At 44.0% G+C, this 26,012-nt stretch overlaps 1 protein-coding gene across 1 annotated transcript in view; it reads left to right on the plus strand.

Annotated features, from left to right (window-relative positions):
* Window positions 1-26,012, plus strand: part of Nid1 (nidogen 1) — a 109,148-nt gene that overhangs the window by 8,528 nt on the left and 74,608 nt on the right. The window contains exon 2 of the mRNA XM_004662185.2: window positions 24,660-24,959. Coding sequence (XP_004662242.2) covers window positions 24,660-24,959 — 300 coding nt within the window. The remainder of the gene's footprint in view (window positions 1-24,659; window positions 24,960-26,012) is intronic.

A 26,012-nucleotide genomic window follows, 5' to 3' on the forward strand; every position in this document is an offset into this window, starting at 1 on the left:
CTTTTGCTACAGCATCCAGTGTAAATATGAAGCTTTTTCTTGAAGAGACATGAACACACGTCTCGTCACCCCAGCTAGGGCACCAAACTCAAGTAACGTCTGCACGAGACTGCAATTCTGTGGGCCATTGGCTTTATTGGTGTTACTTACAGAGCACAGGTGAGGGGTTACAGGAGCAAGGGTGACTCAAAGGCAGGTACTTCACTGCCAAGTCCCAGTGGATCCTGGTTGGCCACCTCATGGAAGCTGCATTATGGAGTCTCCCTTCAGGTTAACCTTCTACTTCCCATATAATCTAGCATCTCCCAAGATCGCTTACAGCTGGAGGGAACAATAACGGGAATCCTAGGTGAGCGGCTTGTGACCCTCTCCTCCATCTACTAGGGAGTGTCAGTAGCCTTACTACATGGCTGTAGACCTGGCTGTCCCCTGGCTGCGTTGTTCTGCCCCAAAGTTGCCAAGGGTACTGAACCAAAATGCTCTCTGCAGTTAAAATGGCACCATGCTGTGGCAGAAGGAAAATGCCAAGTAACAGTAAACCATAGCTTTTAAAAAATTTATTTATTTATTTATTTGAGGTAGGGTTTCGCTCTAGCCCAGGCTGACCTGGAATTCACTGTGTATTCTCAGGGTGGCCTCAAACTCAGGGCAGTCCTTCTACTTCTGCTTCCTAAGTGCTGGAATTAAAGGTGTGCATCACCATGCCCAGCAACCATAGCTTTTGTGACACTTCATCAGGAAATATTTCATATATCCTTGCTCCCGTGCATAGGCTTGGGCTGCTTGTACAAGGGGATCCAGCCAGTTGCAAAAAAAAGCAGTGGTAAAGAAAGAGCTTCATTAGGTGAAGAGCTAGTGGAGAGGAAGATCTGTGGTCCTAGAGTACCAGAAGCTGCAGTTTAAATATGACAGAATAATTTCAGCCTGGTGCCTTCTTGCAGGTGGGTGGTTGTGGTCAGATGCCATCAGACCTTCATCACAAGCTGGTTTTCAGTTAAGCAGATCTCAAGAAGAGCAGTGATTATTTTTGTCAAACATAGTTATTTCTTCCCCCATTCTTATTTCTGAATAGTTTGCCTGTGTGCACGTACAGCATGGACAGGCTGCCAAAGAAAGACTAAGGTCAAGTGAAGTTCAACATGGAAGTGGTCATGCCAAAGAAAGGAGAGAGTAGGTTTTTAGTGGCTGTCTGAGATAGGGTTCACTCTCTAGTCCAAGCTGGTTTTGAACTCCTGGACCATCTCTGCCTCAACATCTCAACTGCTAGGATTCCAGGTATGAGCCACCACATGCAGCCTGAGAGAGGTCGTGATGCTCAGTCTTCCTTCATATTCCTAAAAAAGCAGAACACATTCATAACTACTTGAATCCCTTTCTTGTTGCTGTGACCAGACCCATGACAAGAAGCAGCTTAAGGAAGGAGGGGTTTATTTAGGCTTACTGTTGAAGACTACCGTCCAATGCTGGGGAAGGCAGGGCAGCAGGACTCTGAGGCAGAGGGTCTCATTTGGTCCAGTGAATGTTGATGCTCAGTAACTTTCGCCTTTTTACTCAGTCTAGGTCCCCAGCCCATGGCATGGAGCTGCCCACATTTAGGGTAGCTCCTCTCACCTTAGTTAACCTAGTCAAGAAAATCCCTCACAGACATTCTTGGAGATTTTTTATTTTTTTGAGGTAGGGTCTTACTATGGTCCAGGCTGACCTGGAATTCATTCTCTAGTCTCAGGGTGGCCTTGAACTCATGGTGATCCTCCTATGTCTGCCTCCTGAGTGCTGGGGTTAAAAGCATGCGCCACCACGCCTGGCAATTCTCAGAGATTTTTATTCCATCATGATTGTAAATCTTGTCAAGACAACCAGAGATTAACTATAACACTATTGTATTGTCACACTTAACAAAAATCATAATAATTCCCTACTGCCAAATGATACTCAGGCTATATAAAAATTCTCAAAGCTTGGACTTATTTAAGAATCACTGCCTTTTTAAATTTTTTTTTGTTCATTTTTTATTTATTTATTTGAGAGCGACAGACATAGAGAGAAAGACAGATAGAGGGAGAGAGAGAGAATGGGTGCGCCAGGGCTTCCAGCCACTGCAAACGAACTCCAGACGTGTGCGCCCCCTTGTGCATCTGGCTAACGTGGGACCTGGGGAACCGAGCCTTGAACCGGGGTCCTTAGGCTTCACAGGCAAGCGCTTAACCGCTAAGCCATATCTCCAGCCCGAGAATCACTGCCTTTTGTACTGTAGAATATTCTATCTGCATTTTATTATTTCTTTGTCCTGAAGTTTAACTTGCCATTCTGTTCCTACATTTCTTGTAAATGGGTCAATGAATCCTATCGAGCATATTCAGGTTAAACTTTTTCCTTTAGAAAATATATAGAGCTTTAGCCAGGCATGGTGGTTTACAACTTTAATCCCTGGCAGAGGTAGGAGCATAACCATGAGTTCGAGGCTACCCTGAGACTACATAGTGAATTCCAGGCCAGCCTGGCTAAAGTGAAGCCCTACTTTGAAAAACAAATAAACAACAACAACAACAAAAAAACAAAAACAAAAAACAAACAAAAAAAGAAAACATATCGAGTTTTATTTTAGAATTAATTTGGAACACTGAGATAGCTCAAAGTAGAGTGCTTGCCTAGAATGCATGAGGCCCTGGGTTCAATTCCTAGTAGCACACACACACAAAAAAAATGGTAAGGTAAAATAAAGCAAAATTAATCTTGGGGAAAGTAATACATTTAAAGTTTCATTTTAAAAATAATTTTTATTTTTATTTATTTATTTGACAGCAACAGAGAGAGAGGCAGATAGAGAGAGAGAGATAGAGAATGGGCGTGCAGGGCCTCCAGCCACTGCAAACGAACTCCAGATGCGTGTGCCCCCTTGTGCATCTGGCTAACATGGGTCCTGGGGAAACAAACGAGCCTCAAACCAGGATTCTTAGGCTTCACAGGCAAGTGTTTAACCACTAAGCCATCTCTCCAGCTCTAAAGTTTCATTTTTAAAACTAGAAATAATGGTTAAAAATGTAATTTTCTTCCTATCCTTCTTCCAGCCTCCTAGCTGTATCCCCAGAGATAATCATCATTCATGTTTTTATTTTTTTAATTTAAATTTTTAAATATTTTATATTAACTTGTTTATTTACTTTAGAGGGAGAGAATGAGAATGAATAGGTTGGCCAGGACCTCCAGCCACTGCAAATAAATTCCAGGCACAAGTGCTACCTTGTGCATCTGGCTTATGTGGGTCCTGAGGATCTGAACCTGGTCCTTTGGCTTTGCAGGCGAGCTCCTTAACTACGAAGCCATCTCTTCAGCCCATGTTTTTATTTTTATTTTTTTATCTTTATTTTTGTATTTTGTGTGTGTATGTGTGTGAATGCAGGAGTGCAAGTGGAGGTAAAAGGACAATATTGTCAGTCCTCCCCTTTCACCTTGTTTTTGAGGCACGGTCTCTCTTGTTTGCTGATTTATTCACCAGGTTAGCTAGCCCAAGAGCTCTGGGATTTTCTTTTTTTTTAAAATTTTTTTTTGTTCATTTTTATTTATTTATTTGAGAGCAACAGACAGAGAGAGAAAGAGGCAGAGAGAGAGAGAGAGAACAGGAGCACCAGGACCTCCAGCCACTGCAAATGAACTCCAGATGCGTGCGCCCCCTTGTGCATCTGGCTAACATGGGTCCTGGGGAATTGAGCCTCGAACTGGGGTCGTTAGGCTTCACAGGCAAGCGCTTAACCACTAAGTCATCTCTCCAGCCCAGCTCTGGGATTTTCTTGTCACCACCTCCCTTCTCTCTGTAGGCGTTCTGGATTACAGACACACATATGTACAATATGACCTTATATGACTTCTGGAAATCTGAAGTTGGGTTGTCAGGTTTTCTTGGGATCCAAATTCAGGTCCTCATGCTCATAAGCACTTTATCCACCGAGCTAGGTCCCCAGCCTTGTTCATGTTTTTACAATCTCCTGACTGGAGAGATGACTCAGCAGTTAAAGGCACTTGCTTACAAAGCCTGATGGCCTGGGTTTGTTTCTCTAGTACCCAGGTAAAGCCAGATGCCCAAGGTGGGTGCATCTGGAGTTTGTTTGCAGTGGCAACAGGCCCTGGTGGGTCCATATTTGCACTCTCTTTCTCTCTATCTCAAATAAATAAATAAATAAAATAAAAATCTCCTTGAGAGGGATTCTCACTTGGACAAACAGATATATTTATACTTATTTCTTCTCTTTATTTAATATACTTGTCTCAGCTCCTTAATATTTTTTTTTCTTTCTTTCTTCCTGTTTTTTGGCATAGTATCTAACCCAGGCTAGCAGTTTCCAAAGTACTGAGATTACAGACTTGAGCCACCCCACCTGGCTTTGATTTTTTCTTTTTGAATAACAGCTTTATTGAGATAATTCACATACAATAAAGTCCATCCCCTCTTTTTCTTTTGGCAGGCCTCAACCTCACTACGTTTCTGAGGCTGGCCTTAAACTCTTAATATTTCTGCCTTTACCTCTCAACTACTGGGATTTTAGGCATATACTATCAACCATACCCAGCAAAAATCTACCTTTTAGAAATAGATAATTCAAGCCAGGAGTGGTGGCATATACCTATATTCCCAGCAGTTGGGAGGCTAAGGCAGGATCAAGAATTTGATGCCAGCCAGGTCTACAGAGAGAGACCTTCTTTCAAAATCAAAACAAAAATAAATATGTGTATGTAATTCAGTGTTCCGAGAGTTGTGCAACCATTATCACTATCCAATTATGGAATTTTTTTTCAGCTCCAAAGCAAATCACTTCCTACTTCTTCCTTACCCAGCCCCTGGCAGACCCTAGTCTAATTTCTCTCTGTGGATTTCCATGTTCTGGACATTTCATATAAATGGAATGTGTGGTCTTTTGTAGCTGGCTTCTTCTATGTAGCACAATGTTTTCAGAGTTCATATTGTAGTAAGTGTCTGAACGTCAGTCTTTTCTGGCTGGATAGTTATCCATTGTGTGGATAGCACACATTTTCTCCATTCATAAGTTAGTGGACGTGTAGTTTGTAGGTTTTGGCTGTTTTGGATGCTGCTGTGCACATTGTGTACAGATTTTTGTGTGGATACTGCTTTCACTTTTTGGGTTTCTGCCTAGGAGTAGAATTGTTGAGACTTTTAACAACTCTGTGTTTATTTATTTTTATTTGTGTGTGCATGCATGTGTGCAGGTGTGTGGAGGCCAGAAGTCAATGTTGGGTGTCTTTTTCAATCACTTGCAGTTATAGCTATCTTTGTGTTGCTGGGACAATACACCTGACCAAAAGCAGTTGATAGGAGAAAAAGTGGACTGATTGGAATCATGACCCCATACACTTATATATTAATAATTATTCCTCAGCTGGTGGCAATTTTGGAGATGGAGCCTTGCTGGAGGAGGTATGTTGCTGGGGTGGACCTTGAGGTTCATTAGCCTCCAGCTTACCAGCGTTAGTCAGCTCACTCTCCTGCTGCTGTTGTCTACTGGATGTTGGCAAGGAGATGATGTCCAGCCTCTGCTCTACCACCTTTCCAAGCCACCAAGTCTATAAGCCAAAATAAACCTTTTACTCCCACAAGCTGCTTTTGGTTGGAGGTTTGTCCCAGCAACATGAATATAACTACCACAAAAGGGTTTATTTTGGCTTACAGTCTCAAGGAGAGGTTTCAGCGTGGCAGGAAAAGGATGGTAAAGCAGAGGCTGCACACACATATTTCCCCAGTGGCCAGCAAAAAGCAGCAAGAGGGAGCTAGCTGAGCTTCTAACTCAGCTGTGACATCATAAGCGCACCAGCACCAACACACCTTCTCCAGCAAGACCCACCTTCCCAAATTGCCACCAGCTGGGGTCCAAGTATTCAAAACATATGAGCCTCTGGGGGGACAGCTCATATAAAGCACCATACCCTCCACCTTATTTTTTGACACGGGTTTCTCATTGAAGCCAGAGCTCACCAGTTCAGCTAGACAAGCCAGCCAGAAAGCCCCAGAGGCCCTCTTGTCTCCACCTTTCTAGAGCGGGGATTACAGGCGTACCCCACTGTACCTGGCCCATTTTGTTTTTCAAACATGGGTGCTGGGGACCCAAACTCAGGTGCTCATACTTGTGCAACAAGCACTATTGACTGAGCCATCTCCCCTGGCCTATGCTTTACATTCTGAGGAAATGTTTCCCCAAGTGATTATACCATCTTGTGGTTCTTCTCAGAATGTATGAGTGTTCCGGTTCCTCCACATCCTCACCAGCATCTGTTATTTTTATTTATTTCTTTATTTGTATGTTTTAAATAAATAAATAAATTAACGAGAGAGAGAGAGAGAGAGAGGGAGGGAGGAGGGAGGGAGGGAGGGAGGGAGAGAGGGAGGGAGGGAAAGAGGCAGATAGAGAGAGAATGGGTGTGTCAGGGCCTCTGGCCACTGCAAATGAATTCCAGACTCATGCGCCCCCTTGATCATCTGGTTTACACAAGTCCTAGAGAATTAACCAGGGTCCTTTGGCTTTGCAGGCAAATGCTTCAACTGCTAAGCCATTCCTCTAGCCCTATTTGTATATATATATCTTAAGATAGGGTTGAGTCCCATGACGATGTTGAACCCCTGATCCTCTTGCCTTTACCTCCCAAGTGCTGAGTGAACAATGTGCTCCATGCATGGCCTGGTTAGGCATTTTTTAAAAAAGAAATGTGCTTCTTAAATGAAGCTGTTTATTTCATGCTGTATAACATCAGAGACAATTGATGTCTTAGCATTGCTAGTCATACTTTAATTTGTTCTAAGGAGACAACAGCCAAATAGAGTCTGTCATATTACATTTTTAAAAATACCTTGGGAGCAACAAGAAAGTGATGGGTGATACTTTGGCTTTCTTAGCTGTTCCTTGCCCTCAACCTTCCACCTAATAACTTTAGTAACAACTGATGGTTTCTGCCTGAATGGGTTATTCAATTAAGAGTTCTAAGATTTTGTTTTTTCTTTAAAAAATTTTTTTTTGTTTATTTTTGAGAGCAACAGACAGAGAGAGAAAGAGGCAGAGAGACAGAGAGAGAATAGGCGTGCCAGGGCCTCCAGCCACTGCAAACGAACTCCAGACACGTGCGCCCCCTTGTGCATCTGGCTAATGTGGGTCCTGGGGAATCAAGCCTCGAACCAGGGTCCTTAGGCTTCTTTTTTTTATTTATTTTTAAAAATTATTTATTTATTTATTTGAGAGCGACAGACACAGAGAGAAAGACAGAGGGAGAGAGAGAATGGGTGCGCCAGGGCTTCCAGCCTCTGCAAACGAACTCCAGACGCGTGCGCCCCCTTGTGCATCTGGCTAACGTGGGACCTGGGGAACCGAGCCTCGAACCGGGGTCCTTAGGCTTCACAGGCAAGCGCTTATCCGCTAAGCCATCTCTCCTGCCCAAGATTTTGTTTTTTCATTGTTTCTATACATTAGCTATCATATTGTGTAACCCTTTCTCATTAGCTATGGCTTTTTGTGAGGGGGGAATGTTAATCCTTGTGGAAAGACAGACAAAGCTTTTAGTATTGCACTCTTGTCCGGCCATTGTTGATGCTGGAATTGGGGCCCCAGTGCAATGCCTGGCTCCTGCAGCCTGAGGTGGAGTCCTGGTGTCGGCGCCTTGTGTTAAGGAGAAGCGCAGCTCTCCCTAGATTGCGGGTTGCACAGGGGCCCTTGCTTCCTTCCCTGGTCTTCTCAAAGTCATGGTCATCTCTTCTTTAATCAACAGACACAATAGTCGTTAAAATGTAAAGACACTGATCTTAGTTTCTGTAGCCCAGGTTGGCTGGAACTCAGGATGTGGCCCACTGTGGCCTCAGACTTGTGGCAGCTCAGCTTCAGCCTGTCTAGCGCTGAAATGAAGGGCAGGCACCACTATGCCTGGCTAATGCCCATTTAAATGTTGGCGGCTCAGCGTAGGAAGAGATTTTGCAAAAGAGGTGAGTACCCCATCCAAAAGTTCCCATAAAGCATGAGCTACGTTAATTTGAAAAATGGTTGTTTCATTCCATAGCCCTGGGCACCCAGTCTTTATTTGGGAGTCCCTTTGTTTCTATTTCTAATTCAAGTCAGTGCCATTTCTCTAGCTCCCTGGGGTTAATGAAAAGCACCTGCGGTCTGGATTTGGAGTTCTGTTTTGCACTTCTGGCATCTGGTCTTAGGCTAGTGATAGGAGCTGGAGTTCAGTTCTATCCAGACCAAGAATGAAGATGCTCTTGGACTTAGTTCATGAGGTTTCGTGACTCCCTGGAGTGGCTGCAGAAACTGAGGTACCATTTACTGGAGTTGGGCTTGTTTTTTTGCATGTGTGTGATGGGCATATGTGTTCACATGTTCATATGTATGTGGACACACATGTAGTATGGTTGTGCATGCATGTGTGTGCATGTGCATATGGAGGCCAGAGGTCAAAATCAGGTGTCATCCTCAATCAACTCTCCACCTAATTTTTTTTTTTTTTACGTAGGATCTATTACTGAAACTGGAGCTCAGGAAGCCCCAGGAATCCTCTTGCTTCCCCTCGCCAGTGCTGGGATTACAGGCACACACCATACCTGAATTTTACTCCTTACATGGGTTCTGGGGACCTGAACTCTGGTCTTTGCATAGCAAGCACTTTACCAACTGAGTCATCTCCCCAGCTCCTAACTGGAGTTTTAAGGGTGAAAGCCCTAGCAGACTAGGCTTGGCCCCGGTTTTAGTGGGACAATTAAAAAGACCAGTGGTGATCAAAAGCAGAGAGATTTATTCAGTGTGTCCACATTGAGAAGAGGGACAGATACAGGGGAGGGGCAGTGACTCCAAATCTGTCTTCAGGGTACTGACATGAACTTTAGGTTTAACAGAGAAAGAATTGGGGCAAGAAGTATGCATAATTAAGCAGTTCTGGTCTGGGTGTGGTCTGGTTGATCATTTTCTCAGGTCTGAAGATGTCCTTATTGCTTGAGGAGAAAGGTGGTTCACAGGAGATGGTTGCTTCTGCTCCAGGGTGCAGCCTCACTGTGATGGATGACTGACCCTCATTGCGGGAGCCTATTGTGATGTTCGGCTGTGCTGTTCTGGGAATGGAAGGGAACTACAGGTTTAGGATGATGGTGTATCCTTTTGTCTTTAGCCTTGAAAAGGATAAGTATGTTAGGTGTACACAGTCAAGCAGGAGCTTGACCTAGTCAAGGAGATGGACCCAATTAGAAAAGAGAGATGCAAGGCTTTCAAATAGCTTTTGTTACTTTGTGGGTCCATGTGAGGTGCGGAGTTAGGGCTTCCCAGCAGAAACAGTGTCTAAGTGCCTGTCTTGGGCACATGAACAGGGCTCCAGTGCTACCTCTGAACTTTAGGCTAAAATGAATAAATTTCCACCTTCATTGTGAATAGACTTGGCTATTTCCTGTGCTTGTTTTTCCATGTTTTTTTCTTTGCATAGGCCCTTTGAGTTTTCTGACTTTTTCTGGCTGCCCAGTTTCAGCTATGAAGCCATCCCTTGTAACCTCTGTGACCTTTGGGCCCAATGTCCCTAAATAAAGTAGTTCTATAACTAAAATGACAGGGTATGCCTCCCCCAGCAGATATGGGCTCAGGTCCTACTTCCATCTCTCCATGACTCTGCACATAGTAAATTTAGGCTTGTCATTTCCTTGTCTGTTTCAAATATGTGAATATAGGAATGATTGTATGAAATGCCCATTTTAAAGAAAATTAAAAAATGTTCACAGCCATAGTAAAGAACCTCATACTCTCTAGATGTCTCTTCCTTTTCCATTATTTAATCTCAATTATTTTAGTTTAAGTTCCCACTGCCAACCACCCAGGGAGTTTGCTTCCTGCAAGTTTTATTGTATTCTCTATGTAGCTATTTGGATTTTTATAAAACCACTCTGTTTCTTATTTGTGCCTGCTTCAAGTATTCTCTAACCACAGCATTTTGGAGGCTTTTCCCTCAGAATCACTAGTGGCCCTGGGCACTGCTACTAGACTCATTTAAGTAGAAAAAAAAAGATGTCTCATTTCTCCAAGGTGCATTTGAATATAAAGAATCCGAATATAAGAGTTAAAGGAAGGGTAGGACCGCTTACAATGCAATCTTCCAGACACAAAGTAGCCTTGATATTCATGACCTCATAGTACTTAACACTCCTTACACAAGACTTTCATAATAGGAAAAAAATGACATCAAAATGGAAGAGAGACTAATTGGAAAGATGAAGGGATTCAATGGAGGGTGGATTGGGGAGAGGGAAATGGAGGTGGTAGGAGGGAAATATCATAGTTTATTATCTATACTCATGGAAGCAAAATCCTATTTAAATAAACCTACTCACTTAAAAACAAAACAAGGTGGGGCTGGAGAGATGGCTTAGTGGTTAAGGCACTTGCCTATGCTAAGGACCTAGGTTCGATTCCCCAGTACCCACATAAGCCAGATGCACAAAGTGGTGCATGTGTCTGGAGTTCGTTTGCAGAGCTAGAGGCCCTGGCATGCCCATTCTCTCTCTCTCTCTCTCAAATAAATATAAAGTAAAATATTTAAAAAAACAAGGGCTGAAGAGATGGGTTAGTAGTTAAGGAACTTACCTGCGAAGCTTAAGGACCCAGGTTCGATTCATCAAAACCCACGTAAAGCAGTTGCATATGGTGTCACATGCCTCTGGAGTCCATTTGCAGTGGTTTTAGAGGCCCGGGTGTGCCCGTTCTCTCTCTCTCATAAGTAAATAAAATAATAAAAATGTTTAAACAAAACAAAACAAGACTCTGACACCCATTTCTGCATACTGACATGCAGCCTTTCCTAAGTGATTCTCTCTGTGTGTATGTTAATAAAGATGGAAAAGGCAGGAAGTGCCTTTTTTAAAAAATGAGAAACACCCTTTCCATTCTGAGTTGCTCTATCTCCTTTGCAGTTGGGTTGAAGCAATCTTATATAAGTGGTTCCAGCTGTTAGCCATGTGCTTCGTGGCATTTTCACCCTGGGTTTTGTGATATAATTGACATGGGTTGCTCCAGGGCAGCCTGTGGAAAGCCGAGCTGTTTGCTGCGTGCACGGGTGAGTGGGTAGATGAAAGAGGTGGTAGGTGGTGCAGTAGCAGCAACTTTGCTAATGGAACTTTCCCCAGTATGAGCTGATCTCACAAGCATGATTCCAGGGCAATATCAGCATCTGTTGCCATACATCAAGTAGATGATTTTAAATGAGTAAGTTTTTACTCCTCAACACAAAGTCATCAAGAATCTTATTTAGGCAATATTTGGCAAGCTTGAGTCAGTCTAATGGTACCAGAGGTTTTTAGACCAGAAGCCCAGGCCTCAGCCACCCACTCAACAACACACCAGTAAAAGGGATGGAAATAGTGATGAACAAAGGAGATTTATTCAATATGGTCACTCTGGAAAGAAGGATGTTAAAGGGGTACAGTGACCCCCAAGTTCACTTTCCGGGTACTGACATGAGCTTTAGGTTTAAATAGAGGAAGTACTGGAGAAGGGGCAAGAGGTATGCATAATTAAGCAGTCCTGGTCTAGCTGTGGTCTTAGCTCAGGTTCTGCAAGGTAGTCCAAAGAAGTGCTTGCAGGGGAACCAGTCCAATCCCCATGAGAAGGTTACTTCTGCTCAGGGTGCAGCTCCACTATCCTGCATAATTACCCACATCTGAGGGTGTGGATTCTGTCCCACAAGGCTGTTCAGGGAATACAAAATGATTTGGAAGGAAAGGTTAAGGAGAATAATTTATCTTCATGTTTTAGCCAAAGGAGAAATGCCAGGCATTTAGTTACCTTGTGAATCTATTTAAGGAAGCAGTACTTTTTAGTTTTTATTTGTTGGCAGTGCTGAGTATTGAACCCAAGACCATGAACATGCTAGGTAAATGCTCTACCACTGAGCTACATCTTCAGCTAGTCTGTACTTAATAAAAGCAGCTTCTAAGTTCTTGTTGGGACAGGATAACATCACTATCTTTATTACCTCTCAGTGATTCAGATGGGCTTTCCTAGGAACATGCTTGATTCAGGAGTGTTCAAGTCCTTTTGTTTATTTCACTCTATTATTATTATTTTGGTTTTTTGAGGTAGGGTCTCACTGTAGCTCCAGGCTGACTTGGAATCTACTATATAGTTTCCTAGTGGTTTTGAACTCATGGTGATCTTTCTACATCTGCCTCCCAAGTGCTGGGATTAAAGGTGTGTGCCATCACACCCAGCTGTTTCTTTTAAAAATATATTTTATTTATTTGACAGAAAGGAAGACAGAGAGAAAGAGAGAGAGAGAGAGAGAGAGAGAGAGAGAGAGAGAGAGAGAGAGAGAGAGAGAGAGAGAGAATGGGCTTACCAGGGCCTCTAGCCACTGCAGACAAACTCCAGATGCATGCGCCCCCTTGTGTATATGGCTTTTGTGGGTCCTGGAGAATCAAACCCAGGTCCTTTGGCTTTGCAGGCAAATGCCTTAACCACTAAGCCATCTCTCCAGCACATGTCTTTTGGTTTTTTGAGGTAGGGTCTCAGTCTAACCCCGTTTGACCAGGAATTCACTATGTAGTCCCAGGCTGGCCTGGAACTCATAGTAATCTTCCTACCTCTGCCTCCCAGAGTGCTGGTATTAAAGTTATGTGCCACCACACCCAGTGTTTTTTTTTAATCTTTTTTTTTTTTTTTTTTTGAGACAGGGTCTCATGTAGGTCAGATCAGCCTTAAGTTTATAATGTAGCATGACATGCTATAGCGAGACTGGGGGATTATAAGCAATCTAAATGCTTTTTTTCCTACCACACATATTCCAGTTTTCTTGTCAGCATGCATACCAGAGCTACAGTGTGGCCCCATAATCCATGCCATTTTTTAAATGAGCCAGTAGAACACCAGTGTCTGCTATGCAATACTTTCTGTTAATAACTGTTTCTTTCCAGACCCAGAGCAGCATTGGGGTGCCACAGAGCTCAGTAACTTTTGATCAAGTTTAATTACTAGGTGTTGCAGTCTGGTTTGCCTTGCTGGTAGAAATCACCCAACCAAGAGTAGCTTCTGGGAAAAAGAGGTTTATTTTGGCTTACAGGCTCGAGGGGAAGCTTCACGATGGCAGGGGAAAACGATGACATGAGCAGAGAGTGGACATCACCCCCTGGCCAACATAAGATGGACCATAGCAACAGGAGAGTGTGCCAAACACTGGCATGGGGAAACTGGCTATAAAGCCCTTAAGCCCGCCCCCAACAATACACTCCCTCCAGGAGGCATTAATTCCCAAATATCCATCAGCTGGGAACCTAGCATTCAGAACACCTGAGTTTATGGGGGACACCTGAATCAAACCACCACACTAGGTCTGATTTTTCCAGCACCTTCTGCTCATGAACTAGCCTGCCCAGTGCAGATACCATTCCTGATCCTTGGGAAGGGCTATGAGGGAAGCCTGGGGGGGGAAGGAGTGCAGCATAGCAGTGGGGTCCCACTTGCTTAGCTTTGCTTTTGATGTCATGGTCAGTGTTAGAGAACATATTCCTGTGTGTTCTTCTGGGAGTTTTATAGTTTCCAGAATTACATTTAAATTTTTATCTGGTACTGGGGAAATGGCTCAGCAGATAAAGTGCTTGCTGTGAAAGCATGAAGACCTGAATTTGGATCCCCAGCATCCATGTAAAAGCTGAGTGTGGTGGTACATAGCTGTAATCCCTGTGCTGCAAGGGTGAAGACAGGAGGATCCTTGGGGTTTTCTGGCTAGCTAGTGTCACCAAGTTAGTGAATTCCAGGTTCAGTGAGAGACCGTGTCTCAAAAAACAGACAGAAAGTGATTGAAGGAGATACCTGATGTGGACCTGGTCTCTACACACCCATGCTCAGACACATAAACACACATGTATGCACACTACACTCATATACATATGCAAAACAATTTGAAAAGCATAAGTCTCTAATCCATTTTGAGTTAATTTTTGTGGGTGCTGTAAAATAGGGGTCTTCTTTCATTCTTTTATGTAGACATGCCCCGTTTTCCCAGCACCATCTATTTAAGAGAATGCCCTGTCCCTGTGCTGCTTTCTTAGTGCTCCATGACATCTTAGTTGACTCTGTATGTCTGGGTTTATTTTTGGGCTCTCTAGTCTGTCTCATGGAGCTCTGTGTATGTGTGTCTGGTCCATGCTTCCTCATGTCTGTTAGCTTTGCTATGGAATTTGGTGGTGCTAATCACGTCACTATATATCCAATCATCATATTGTATTTCTATGCTTTTGTTGGTCTATTGTACCACAACAAAACTGGAAAGCTAAACATAATCATAGATGAACCACAGGCCCCACTTCTGACAGAAATCTTAATGTTAGCTTATTAAAACTACTTGCAGCTGAGTTTGGTGGCATATGGCTTTAATCACAGCACTTGGGTGGCTGAGGTAAGAGGGTTGAAGCCAGGGGCCAGCCTGGTCTACCGAGTGAGCTCCAGGTCAGCCTGGACTAGAGTAAGATCCTACTTCAAAAGCAAGAAACAAATTAACAACAACAACCAAAAACACAAATCACTCGACCTTTAAGCTTATCATTATTACCTTAGCTTCTGACATCATGAGCACCTTGGAGCAGAAGTTGCTATGGTGATGTAGGAATACAATGATAGCCAGGAATGAGACTGTTAACCTTCCTTCATGGAAGGGATGACCACCAGACTCCGACCTGAGAGTCTAGCCATTACGCCCTCCTACCACACTCTGGCTACACGTGGTCTCAGCGGATGCTGCGGTATGTAAGAGGTGGACAGTTGAGTGAGACTGGAACTCCAGTCATGCAGCTTCCTTGCGTTTTCAGCGATGCAGCTCATTTTGAGTCACCTGTGTTTCTTTAACTCCTACTCATGCTTTCTTGAATAACCCCATTCAACTCACCGACCTGGGCTTCAACAGAATTGTTTCTTCCATCTGTTTGTGAATAAACATTTCTTTTCTTTTTTTTGTTGATTTTTTGAGGTAGGGTCTCACTCTAGCTCAGGCTGACCTGGAATTCACTCTCTAGTCTCAGGGTGGCCTCGAACTCACTGTGATCTTCCTACCTCTGCCTCCCGAGTGCTGGGATTAAAAGTGTGTGCCACCATGCCTGGCGAATAAACATTTCTTTATGTGTCCCCAGGAAAAGCCACACAATTACTTATTTGAAGAAACTCATCTTGTTTCAGAAAAGTTTCAAACACATTAAAAAAATACAGAGAAGGGCTGGGGAGATGGCTCAGAGTTATGTCACTTGCTTACAAACTGTGATGGCCCAGATTCAGTTCCCTAGTACACATGTAAAGCCAGATGCACAAAGTGGTGCATGTGACTGGAGTTTGTTCACAGTGGCAAGAGGCCCTGGAGGGCCCATGCTCTCTCTTTTGCTCTGTCTAAGTAATTACATAAATATTAAAAAAAATAGAGAGAATAAGCTGGGTGTGGTGGCACATGCCTTTAATCCCAGAGTTTGGGAGGCAGAGAAGGATTGCCTTGAACTCGAGGCTGCACTGAGACCACATAGTGAATTCTGGGTCAGCCTGAGCTACAGTGAGACCCTACCCCAGAAAGCTAGAAGAGAGAGAGAGACAGAGAGAGGGAGGGAGGAAGGGAGGGAGGGAGGGAGGGAGAGAATAACATAATGAACTCTCAGGTACCCACTATCTAGCTTCATAATATTCCCTCCATCACCCCAAAGTGGATTACTTTTTAAAATATTTTATTTATGTATTTATTTGAGATAGATAGATAGAGAAATGGTGTGCCAGGCCCTCTAGCCACTGTATATGTACTCCAGACACATGCACTACCATGTGCATCTGGCTTACATGGGTGCTGGAGAATTCACCTGGATCCTTTTGCTTTTCAGGTAAGTGATTTAACTGCTAAACCATCTCTCCAGCCCCCAAAGTATATGATTATTATGATTATTATGATTATTATTATTATTATTATTATTATTATTGCTTTTACAAGGTAGGTTCTCATTCTAGCTCAGGCTGACCTAATCCCCGCAGACATATGCACACAAACAAACAGAAAAAGGGGAAAGAAAATTACATTAAAAAACCAGGAAAATCAATAATTTGTATGTTTTTGTTGGTTGATTGCATCTCAGTAAACTAGAAAATACAATAAAACCATAGATGCACTATAGGCTCTGCTCCTACAATTTATCCTTCTTTCCTTCCCTCCCTCTCTTCCTCCTTTTCTCTCTTCGTTCTTTCACCTCTCTCTCTCTCTTTCAGTTGGTTGGTTTACATCAGGCTGTAGTCAGTTTGTATTTGGTGGACATATCTCTTCTTTGTACTCTTCCCCCCCCCTCTTTTTGTAGCCTAGATTGGCCTCAAACTCACTAGGTAATTGGGGCTGACCATGAACTTCTGATCTTCCTGCTTCTATCTCAGAGTGCTGGAATTATAGATCACCATGCCTACTTTATGCAGTGAGGGCTTGAACCCAGGGACTTGTCCTTGGAAGGCAAGCGTTCTTCCAACTGAGTTACATCCTTGACTCTATCTAAGACTTTTGGTTGTTTTATTTTATGCATTTGAGACTGATCACATAATGTAGCACAGTCAGATCTCAGACTCCCAATCCTTCTACTTAGTATTTGTCCTTTAAAGTGTCCTGTATTCTCTCCATCACCCCCTGTGGTGTCATTGAACATGTTCTGCCTCTTCTATATGAATTACATGTTCCGATTCACCACACATTCTGTTTTGGTAAGCAGTGTCCAGAAGAAAAACTAGTATCACAGCTCTGAGGTCTTCTGGGTGACTGCCAGCTGGGCTCACCGCAGACTCATTCCCAGCACAGCCTTGGTGCACGGATCTAGCCCTGCACTGCACCTCCCTGCCCTGTATGCTGGAGGAGGGAGTCCAGAAGAGGGGTCAGGCAGTGTGTAAAATCTGGAACTGTTGTAGAAACCTATATATAAACATAGTCACCCACTCCAGATCACTGACCGCAAAATGCAAGAACAGGCAGAGGTAGCAGGAAACTGATTTGAGGCTGAGATACAAATCCGGGTGAAGGAGTGAGAGACGGTAAAAGGAGGGAGAGGAAGGACACATGATGGGAGCCTCCGCTGGCTGGTGAGGGAGGCTCTCCGAACAGGTGCTTGTCCAGAAGGACCAGAGGAACCGGTCAACCGAGTCAACAGCAAGGGAGGTGGCAGGAATGGAGCTAGGGCACACAGAACATGGGAGGTGAGAAGGGGTGTGGCGGTGCACGCCTGTAATCCCAGCCCCAAGGAGCATCATGAGCTCAAGGTCATCTTCAGCTGCATGGCAAGTTCAAGGTCAACCTGGACTGTGTGAAACCCTGTCTCAAAAACAAAAGCAAAAATGAAAGGAACCAGCCGGGTATAGTGGTGCTTGCCTTTAATCCCAGCACTTGGAAGGCAGAGGTAGGATCACTGTGAGTTCGAGAATACCCTGAGACTATGTAGTGAATTCCAAGTCAGCCTGGGCTAGAATGAGACCCTAACTCAAAAAACAAACAAACAAACAAGCAAACAAGAAATGAAAGAAACCAAGACTACCGCCAGGTGTCTTGGCTCCAGCAGCAGGGAAACAGTGATGGTGATAGCCCTGGACAGCTTGTGGGGCCTCTGGCTGCATGGTCTCCAAAGGGCTTGGGGAATGGATCTTGTACCTAATTTGAAGAAACAATTGTTCATCAAGTTGGCTATTCCTTGACATATCTTAAAAAAAAAAAGTTTAGGGGGAGGTGCTTAAGGTTAAGAATCTATGGGCTGGAGAGATCGCTCAGGCGGTTAAGGGCTTACCTCAGAAGCATGAGGACCTGAGTTTGATCCCCAGGATCCACATTAAAAAAGTTCCAGGTGTTGTGGTGAGTGCCAGTGATCTCAGTGCGGGGGGAGGCAGGGATAGGGTATCCCTGTTGCTCACTGGCCAGCTAGTCCAGCCTACTTTGTGAGTTCCAGGCCAGTGAGATACCTTTACTCAAAAAAGAGGGGGTTCTGGGCATGGTGGCGCACCCCTTTAATCCCAGCACTCAGGAGGCAGAGAGGTAGGAGGATCTCTGTGAGTTGAGGCCACCATGAGACTACAAAGTAAATTTCAGGTCAGCCTGGACTACTGTGAGACCCTACCTCAAAAACAAACAAACAACAACAAAAAGAAGAGGTGAGCAGTATATGACACCCAGGGTTTGTCTTCTGGCCTCCGCACACATGCACTCAAGACTCTATGGGTACCTCTGGCTGTTTTGCATGTTACATTTCTCTCTGAAGTTAGTTGTCTTGCTACATTCGTCAAGTGGCTGGAAAATCACTTCCCTGTAATATACTGATGAGGGTTACACGGTCTTGGTCTAAAGCATTCTCACAGCTTTATGATTCTTACATAAAACTTGATTTCTGAGGCAGGCATGTCTTGTGAAAAGTAGAAACATTCTGGTGCCCAGATTCCAAGTAATAAAGACACTGGGAGTGTTTTCAGAATTGTTGGACTGCTTTGCATGTCTCTGGAAAACACTCTTTAGAACGGAGCTGTCTGAATGTGGCCTGCATGTGATTGCTTCCCGCCAGCAGCTGGTCACTGCTGGCTCCTGGCAGCTTGGGAAAGTGCAGTGTTTCCCACGCTCCCCCACATTGGGTTATTTGTTCTGGGGGACGTTTGGGTGCTGAGAAGTAGGCTGCATGAGGCGCCTTGCTTGATTGCGTACTCTGTAGCCACAGCGTATTTCAGAAGAGTTTTGCTGGTGCCAGGTGTGATAGAAAATGTGTCATCTGAGCAATTAATAGCCCATGACATATTTGTTTAAAAAAAAAAAGGATGACTTTAAAAAATAAACTCCCAAAGCTTTAGTCCTCTTCCAGTGGTGTTCCAGGTCAGCTCCATCATCTCCAGCTTTCTTACCAGATTCGGAGGAGTTGGCAAGTGTTTGGTCCTAAGCTCCTCTCTGTTTTGCCCCTGTCCCCTCATCTATAATGAAGTGTGAAGGGACAAAAGGGTGAGGCTGGGAAAGGCAGAGGGAGAACCAGCAGGTAAAATACCCACAGTTCCTAGTCAACTCCTGAGCCCCTATTCCAGATTTCCAAGAGCAAGACTAGGCACCTTTACAAAATTTCTCTGTGGCTAGAGAATTTGAAAGATATGTGAAGATATTTTGATTGTTGTGCATGTGGTGTGCATTCCTGTAAATAAACATATTCATACATGTGGGGGTGCACTTGTGGATGTATGTGAGGCCAGAGGTTGACATAGGGTATCTTCCTTGGTTATTTCCCATTTATTCTTTGAGACAATGCCTTTTATTGGACCTGGAGCTTTATTAATTCAGTTAGACTAGCTAGCTAGTGAGTTCCAGATCTCGGTTTCCACTTTCCTAGCATTAGAGGCGCTCACCATCACTTCTGTGGGTGCTGGGGATCTAAGCTCAGGTTCTAATGCATGGTAAGCACTTTCCCTAGCTCTGGGTTTAGCTTTTTGAGACAGGGCCTCCCCATGTAGCTCTGGCTGCCCTGAGACTTGCTACTGAGACCAGGCTGGCCTTTTGCGCCTCCTGCCCCACCTTCATGTGCTGTACCGCCACACCCAGGGACATTTTCAGATTCGTGAAAAGATAGTGGGGGAAGACTCAGTGGAATGTGCTCTAGCAGGAAGGAGGGGGTCTAACTCCATTGGCTATTGAGGCTTGGCCGCAGGCCCAGGTGTTCTCCTGAGTGAGCTGTGTGCTGATGTGTCACAGCGGGCCTGTCCCCATCTTCTCAAGCACTATGGAGTTTAGCTGGGTACAAGCACTTATGATGCCTTATAGGAAAGTAAAACGGCATTTCAAGAACTACGTGCTTGTCATAATTAAGATGATTTTTTCTTTCAATAAAATATTAGCCACATGTAGTGGAATATACCTTTACTACTAGCACAGGAGGCTGAGGTAGGAGGATCACCTTGAGTTTGAGGCCTACCTGGGCTATAATGAGAACATGCTTTAAAAAATTATTTGTGTGCACATACACACATGTGTGTGAATGTGTGTGTGTATTGTATATGGGCATGCCAGGGCTTCTTGTCACTGAAAATGAACATCAGACACTTGTGCTACTTTTTGTTTGTTTATTTATTTTTAATATTTTTTATCGACAACTTCCACGATTATAAACAATATCCCATGGTTATTTCCTCCCTCCCCCCACTTTCCCCTTTGAAATTCCACTTTACATTATAGCACCTCCCCCTCTTAATAAGTCTCTTTTTTATTTTAATGTCATGATCTTTTCTTCCTATTATGATGGTCTTGTATAGGTAGTGTCAGGCACTGTGAGGTCATGGATATTCAGGCCATTTTGTGTCTGGAGGAGCATGTTGTATGGAGTCCTACCCTTCCTTTGGCTCTTACATTCTTTCCGCCACTTATTCTACAATGGACCCTGAGCCATGGAAGGAGTGATTGAGATATTTCAGTGCCAAGCACTCCTCTGTCACTTCTTCTCAGCACTATGGTGCCTTCTGAGTCATCCCAAAGTCACTGCCATCTGAAAAGAGAAGGTTCTCTAGCCAAAAGTAAGAGCAGCTTTAATGTATGGTATGAACGTTAAGAGAAGTGCTTACTGGGTAGTTTGGTGAGCATAGTATATACTTTTAGCCAGACATCAGCAGACATTATGCTCCTAGGGCTCATGACTACCCCTGTTGTAGGTTTTCAGTATCAGGGATATATTCCCTCCCATGGAGTGGGCATTCAGTCAAACTAGAGTGCTGTTGGTTTCTCCTGTAACAGATGTGTCACAAAAGCAGACAAGTAGATCAGTGGAACAGAATAGAAGACCCAGATGTAAGTCCATGTAGCTATAGCCACCTGATATTCGATAAAAATGCCAAAAATTCTCATTGGAGAAAAGACAGCCTCTTCAGCAAATGGTGCTGGGAAAACTGGATATGTATCTGTAGAAGGATGAAAATAGATTCTTCTCTCTCTCCATGCACAAGAATTAAGTCCAAATGGGTTAAAGACCTAAAACTCTGAAACTGCTAGAGGAAAAAGTAGGGGAAAACCTTCAACATATTGGTCTTGGCAAAAACTTTCTGATTATAACCCCAATTGCTCAGGCAATAAAACCACAGATTAACTGCTGGGACCTCATGAAATTACAAAGATTTTGTATGGCAAAGGACACTGTGAATAAAGTAAAGAGGCAACCTACAGAATGGGAAAAGATCTTTGCCAGCTATACATCTGATAAAGGATTAATATCTGGAATATACAAAGAACTCAAAACATTAAATAATAAGAAATCAAACAAGCCAATTAAAAAATGGACTGTGGAACTAAATGGAAAGTTCTCAAAATGAGAAATAAGCATCTGAAAAAATGTTCTACATCCCTAGTCATCAGGGAAATTCAGATTAAAACTACATTGAGATTCCATCTCACTCTTGTCAGATTGGCTACCATAATGAAAACAAATGATCATAAATGCTGGCGAGGATGTGGAAAAAGAGGAACCCTTCTATACTTTTGGTAGGAATGCAATCTGGTCCAACCATTGTGGAAATCAATGTTGAGGTTCCTAAGACAGCTAAAAATAGATCTACCATATGACTCAGCTATAGCACTCCTGAGAAATATTCTAAGAACTCATCCCATTACCTTAGAGATACTTGCTCAACCATATTTATTGCTGCTCAATTCACAATAGTTGGGAAATGAAACCAGCCTAGATGTCCTTCAACTGATGAGTGGATAATGAAGGCATGGCACATTTATATAATGGAGTTCTACTCAGCAGCAAAGAAAAATGAAGTTATGAAATTTGTAGGAAAGTGGATGGATCTGGAAAAGATTATACTAAGTGAGGTAACCCAGGCCCAGAAAGGCAAGTGTCGCAAGTTCTCTCTCATATGTGTTTCCTAGCGACAGATGATTGGACTTCTGTGTGAGTAGGAAGAAAACTCAGATTTGCCACTATTGCACTGGTTGGCTCATTTGGCCTGGTTGGCCAAATATAAGGCTTGCAGTGTCCACTGTTGGGTATCTTAACTGGTGATTTCTCCCTCTCCCATTGAATTGCATGCAACATGGCTTTTTCCAGCTTTCTGTTAGCTGGCCTACATGGAGGAGGTTTTCAGCTCAGCTCCAGTAGGGTTTCTCAGTGAGCTTGCAGCCCAAAAATGTGCAGTCTTCAGCAATCGGGTCTTACCATCTCTTTCTGGTGGGAAACCAAGGGCCTTGGCAATGGCATGTAAAGTTTGGGGGGCATCAGGGACCTCCCTGGCTAACAATTCACTGGAAGGTATTGCATACCTGGCACTGAAAATTTTCTAGTAATAATTTATGGCTCCTGTGTGTTCCATTATCCAAAAAGTAGGTTTCCATATGACTTATTTATATCCTCTTAGATTTTGATTAGCCCTCTCTCCACCATTCCTTACTCAGTTTCTTCCCCTGACCTCACTTAGGACTTTTCACCCCCATTAATCTGTTCTTTTACTTACATATATACAAATATGTTTTTATTTATTTGTTTGAGAGCAGCAGCAGAGAGAGAGAGAGAGAGAGAGAGAGAGAGAGAGAGAGAGAGAGAGAGAGAGAGAGAGGGAGGGAGAGAGAGAAAGAGAGTGGGTGCTTCAGGGCCTCCAGCCACTGCAAATAAACTCCAGATGCATATGCCACCTTGTACATCTGGCTTACGTGGTCCTGGGGAATTGAGCCTTGAACAGGGATCTTTAGGCTTCACAGGCAAGCGCTTAACCACTAAGCCATGTCTCCAGCTCCTTATTTTTGTATCTGGCTTACATGGGTGGTTTGGGAATTGAACCCTAGCCAGCAGGCTTTGTAAGCCTTTAACCACTGAGAGATCTTCCCAGTCCCCTGCTTTTTGCTTTTGCCATAGAATCTCACATAGTCCAGACTGGTGTCAAACTCCCTGCGTAGTAGAGGATAACCTTGAATTATGATCCTCCTGCCTTTTCCACTTAAGTGCTGGGAATGCAGCACTTATTTGGTGCTGAGGATTGAACCTAGCACTCTACCAACTGAGCCACATCCCCAGCCCTAAGATGCCCAATTTTGTAGTGAAGGTTTCTGAGTCCATATTCTAATGTTGCTCATTATTTGGTGACATTTGCCAAATTAATTACTTTATCTGCTTTTTCTCACCAAAATATGGATGTTAGTAATACCTGGTCATCTGGTGTTTTTCCAAGGATTGGATGATAACTAAGCTATCTGGAATGTGGTGTAGTTACCTTCTTGTTTCTGGGAAAAACATCTGATTACAAGCAGCTTATGGGAGGAAAAGCTTTCTTCTAGGCTTAAGGAATCCAGGGGCAGCTTAATCATGGCAGAAGAAGCTGGCTTGCATCATTGAAGTACACCCACAGCAGAGAGACAGCAAATAGCTAGCATCAGTAAGCACTAGCTGACACTGAACACAGACCTAGGGCTGGTCTCAAGATCTGCCCCTGGTGACACACCTCCTCCAGTAGGGCTCTGGCTGCTCGAGACTAAGTAGCAAGCTTAATCACATATATCTGAGGTGGGACTAGAGAGCAGGCTTAGTGGTTAAAGCACTTGCCTGAAAAGCCTAAGGACCAGAGTTTGATTCCCTAGTACCCATGTAAATCCAAATGGACAAAGTGGCTCATGGTGGTTGTTTGCAATGGCTAGAGGTCCTGGTGTGCCCATTCCTAGCAGTCCATCTTGCCCTGAACAGGAAGGCTGGTTTCATGAGTCAGGCTGATGTTCTTCTCAGATTCTATTCTGTATTTTTCTTTTGTATGTATGTGTGTTCGTATACATGTGAGTGCATGTGTGTGGAGGTCAGAGGTTGACATCAAGTGCTTTTCTCAAATCACTTTCTACCTTAATATTTATTTATTTTTATTTTTTAGGCAGGGTCTCACTCTAGTCCAAGTTGATCTGGAACTCACTGTGTAGCCCAGGTTTGCCTTGAACTCTTGGTGATCCTCTTATCTTACTTTCCCAAATACTGGAAGTAAAGGTGTGTATCAGCACACCCAGCACCACCTTATTCTTTGAGATGCGTATCTCACTGAACTTAGAGCTCAGTGATTTGGCTAACAAGGTTAGCCAGCAAGCCCTAGAGAGATTCCCGTTTCCACTTCCCCAGCACTGGATTACAGACATGCACTACCATGTCTGGCATCTTATGTGGGTGTTTGGGATCTGAACCCAGGTCCCGGTGCTTGCACAACAAGCACTTTTCCTACCAAACCTTATCTCCATCCTTGACCCTGTTGTATTTTACGTAGCCTGGAGAACTGCGGCAGTGTTCTAGGAGGAGATACTCACTCCCTGTATTAGTTACCTTTGCTTGCTATGATGACAAGACCTGACAGAATCAGCTTAAGGGAGGAAAGATTTATTTTGGTTCATGGCTCCAGAGAGATTTCAGCCTGTCACGGTGGGGAAGGAAGGCACGGTGGAGTAGTGTGTAAAGTACAGGAAGCAAAAAGTGAGGTGGGAACTAGAGCTGGTGTAACTTCCAAAAGCTCTCCCCTCACAAGCTGGGCTCCACTTACTGACGGTTCCACAGCCTCTTAAAACAGCACCGTCACTGGGGAATAAGTGTTTAAACCATGAGCCAGTGGGGACTTTTTAGAGTCCAACCACAATGTTCTCCCAAGGAGGAAATATTTCTGCACTCAATCTAACCACACTTGCTACTACAGGTTACCACCAATGGCCTCATTGCCATGAGCGAACCCCCAGCCGACGAATCCTATCCTGGAGTCTTCCCGCCCACCTTTGGTGCTGTCGCGCCCTTCCTGGCTGACTTAGACACAACCGACGGGCTCGGGAACGTGTACTATCGAGAAGATCTGACCTCCTCCGTCTTCCGGCTGGCCGCAGAGCATGTCCAGAGGGGCTTTCCGGAGGTCGCTTTCCAGCCCACTAGTGTGGTGGTGGTTACTTGGGAATCCGTGGCCCCCTACCACGGGCCTGGCAGCAGCCCTGCCCAGGAAAGCAAGGTGAGCTCTCCTTGGTGGACATACAAGAGGTTCGGTGAGTGGTTCACTACTCTTCAGGCTATTGCTTCGTGCTGTTCTGATGGAGACTGAGGCCAGAAACCCAAAGTAAAACCCAGTCAGCTGCTTGTTGCAGGTGAGCAGCCACAAATCTGTGTTGTGATGACCATCCGCTGTCAAGAAAGCCAGTGCTGTTTTCATGGTAGAAATAAGGCTGATGAGCGACAGCCCACGCATATATTCCTTCTTTGCATGGGAGAGAGTGGGAGGTCAGTTTCCAATTAGAGAGGTTTTGCATATGATATGATAGGTTCTGATAACAAAGTCCTTCTGAACAGCACAAGTGAAAACAAAGGCCACACCCCAGACTCCAGTGATGAAGTCAAGTACTATGTATGCCATGTGAGTGGTCCAGAGCACGTGTTGTCACAGCCCAAGGTGGCACCTCTGTGGTCCTACATTTAAGACTGCATAATTTATGTGGAAAGATAGGTGCATGGAAAAAGAAAACCATTGAATATCCGGGAACAGGCCCTACAGCAGAGATGTGTGCAGAGAGCAACATGTAGAAGCCAAGCCAGGAAGATTTGACCAGAAAAGATTTGGAGGACTGGGCTTAGAGCTGGACTGAGGAGGGAAAGCACCCATGCAGGTTGTGAAGCCATCACCAGACCTGACATGGCTTTTTGGAACAGGCCTCTCAGTTTTTCCTTAGTGAAAAATTAAAATTATACCATTATTTATTTTTCATAGAATTATGGAATAGGAAGAACTAGGAAAGGCCCCCAAACACTAAATAGGGGATGTACCAGACTGGTAGCTCCCAAAATGTATACCATGGAATACCAAGAGAGTCCTTGGGGAAAAGGTCTCCTCTGACTGAATATGGGAAATGCTAAAACCCCCGTGGTGCCTCACTCTGCAAAGTCCTGCAGTAAAGAAGCTCGCTAAATGGCTGGGCGATACTCAGTTGGTAAAGTGCTTCCTGAATAAGCATGAGGACTTGAGTTTGGTTCCCAGAACTCATGTAAAAATGCCAGGTATGGGGTTGGAGAG

Source organism: Jaculus jaculus, chromosome 6 (genome assembly GCF_020740685.1).
Source record: "Jaculus jaculus isolate mJacJac1 chromosome 6, mJacJac1.mat.Y.cur, whole genome shotgun sequence".
NCBI classification, from domain to species: Eukaryota; Metazoa; Chordata; class Mammalia; order Rodentia; family Dipodidae; genus Jaculus; species Jaculus jaculus.